Raw genomic sequence first — 1,151 nt, forward strand, 5'->3', positions numbered from 1 at the left:
GCCTGACCACCAGCGGCATCAATCGAGACCGTTCTATGAAGCTCACCAATATAGTGCCGATCAGCTGGTCGTGCTGCTTGGCTAAGTCATCAAGATTGATGACCTCCTCCCTGGGACGCAATACAGGAGCCTCCCGCCTAACCGTCGTCACCACCATGCTCTGCTCGCAGCTACCATTCGAGTTGGATCGAGTGCTGTTCTTTGAGGCCCATGACCCATGGTCACCACTCGCGGCTCGCTTCTTCTCAGCCTGCTCAGCTACAACTCTCTGATGAGTCTGAGGCGCGGGCGGAAATCGCATGCCCGTCGATTGGGTGCTCTCCTGTGACGGCGGGCGTCTAGGCGCTGGCACACCTCGTCCTGAATCCAGATAGTAAATACAACGCCAATCCGGAGGTACACCCATCCTTGCCTCCTTCATAAGGATGGATCTCATCATGAGGCAATTCTCTAAGCGGTCCCGCCAGCAATACTGACGACGACTGACCCCCTCCTTCAGCCGGTTTTTGCCGCTCTTTCAGCCTGCCATTCCTCTCCTTCATCTCCGTATGTTGTCGTACTGGAGGGTTAGCATATCTCGGCAACAAGTTCGCCGGGTCCTCAGGAGCCAGGCTTTCGTTATTGGACACGTTGTTGCCCGGATTAGATGCGTTTTGATGTTGGTCTTGACTTACACCATCTCCCCGTCTCAATTCCCGTACCTGATAGAAAGTGTCTCGAGTCGCTAGCAAGAGACAATTGATTAGATCTTCACAATATAAATGAATCTTCATGAAAAACATGAATTCATAAAGTTCAGTCTACAAGCTTAAGTTCTGAAAATCTGATTTTTGAGAGAGCACCACTTTGAGGAGAGCGAAGTCGACCTTGCCCACTCTCCCACGACAACTCACCCTATAGGCGTAGCGCAGCGTATTGAGGGTATGCTCCACGCATGCTGCTGATGGCGATATATTTGCTATCATCACTGTAGAGCAGTTACTGCCTACGAATGAATCTTTGAGGACCTACGTAGCCAAGCATCGCGGCCTTCTACCACTCGAGTGCAGTGTTCACCTGGGTGAGCTTCGAGCCTCTGAAGGGAGTATGATCAGCCTGCTGATCCAATGCCCTTATACATTCCTTCAGTGCCAACAACGACTTGTTGATCT

General features: G+C 51.5%; 1 protein-coding gene across 1 annotated transcript in view; it reads right to left on the reverse strand.

Annotated features, from left to right (window-relative positions):
* Positions 1–883: 883 nt before the first annotated feature.
* Positions 884–1,151, reverse strand: part of Pmar_PMAR027975 (kif4, putative) — a gene marked incomplete at both ends in the record, with an annotated part of 389 nt that continues 121 nt past the window's right edge. Inside the window, 2 exons of the mRNA XM_002766550.1 lie at positions 884–1,007; positions 1,057–1,151. The exon at positions 1,057–1,151 is cut by the window's right edge and continues 4 nt beyond it. Coding sequence (XP_002766596.1) covers positions 884–1,007; positions 1,057–1,151 — 219 coding nt within the window. The remainder of the gene's footprint in view (positions 1,008–1,056) is intronic.

The sequence above is a fragment of the Perkinsus marinus genome, assembly GCF_000006405.1.
Source record: "Perkinsus marinus ATCC 50983 genomic scaffold scf_1104296972422, whole genome shotgun sequence".
NCBI lineage: Eukaryota > Perkinsozoa > Perkinsida > Perkinsidae > Perkinsus > Perkinsus marinus.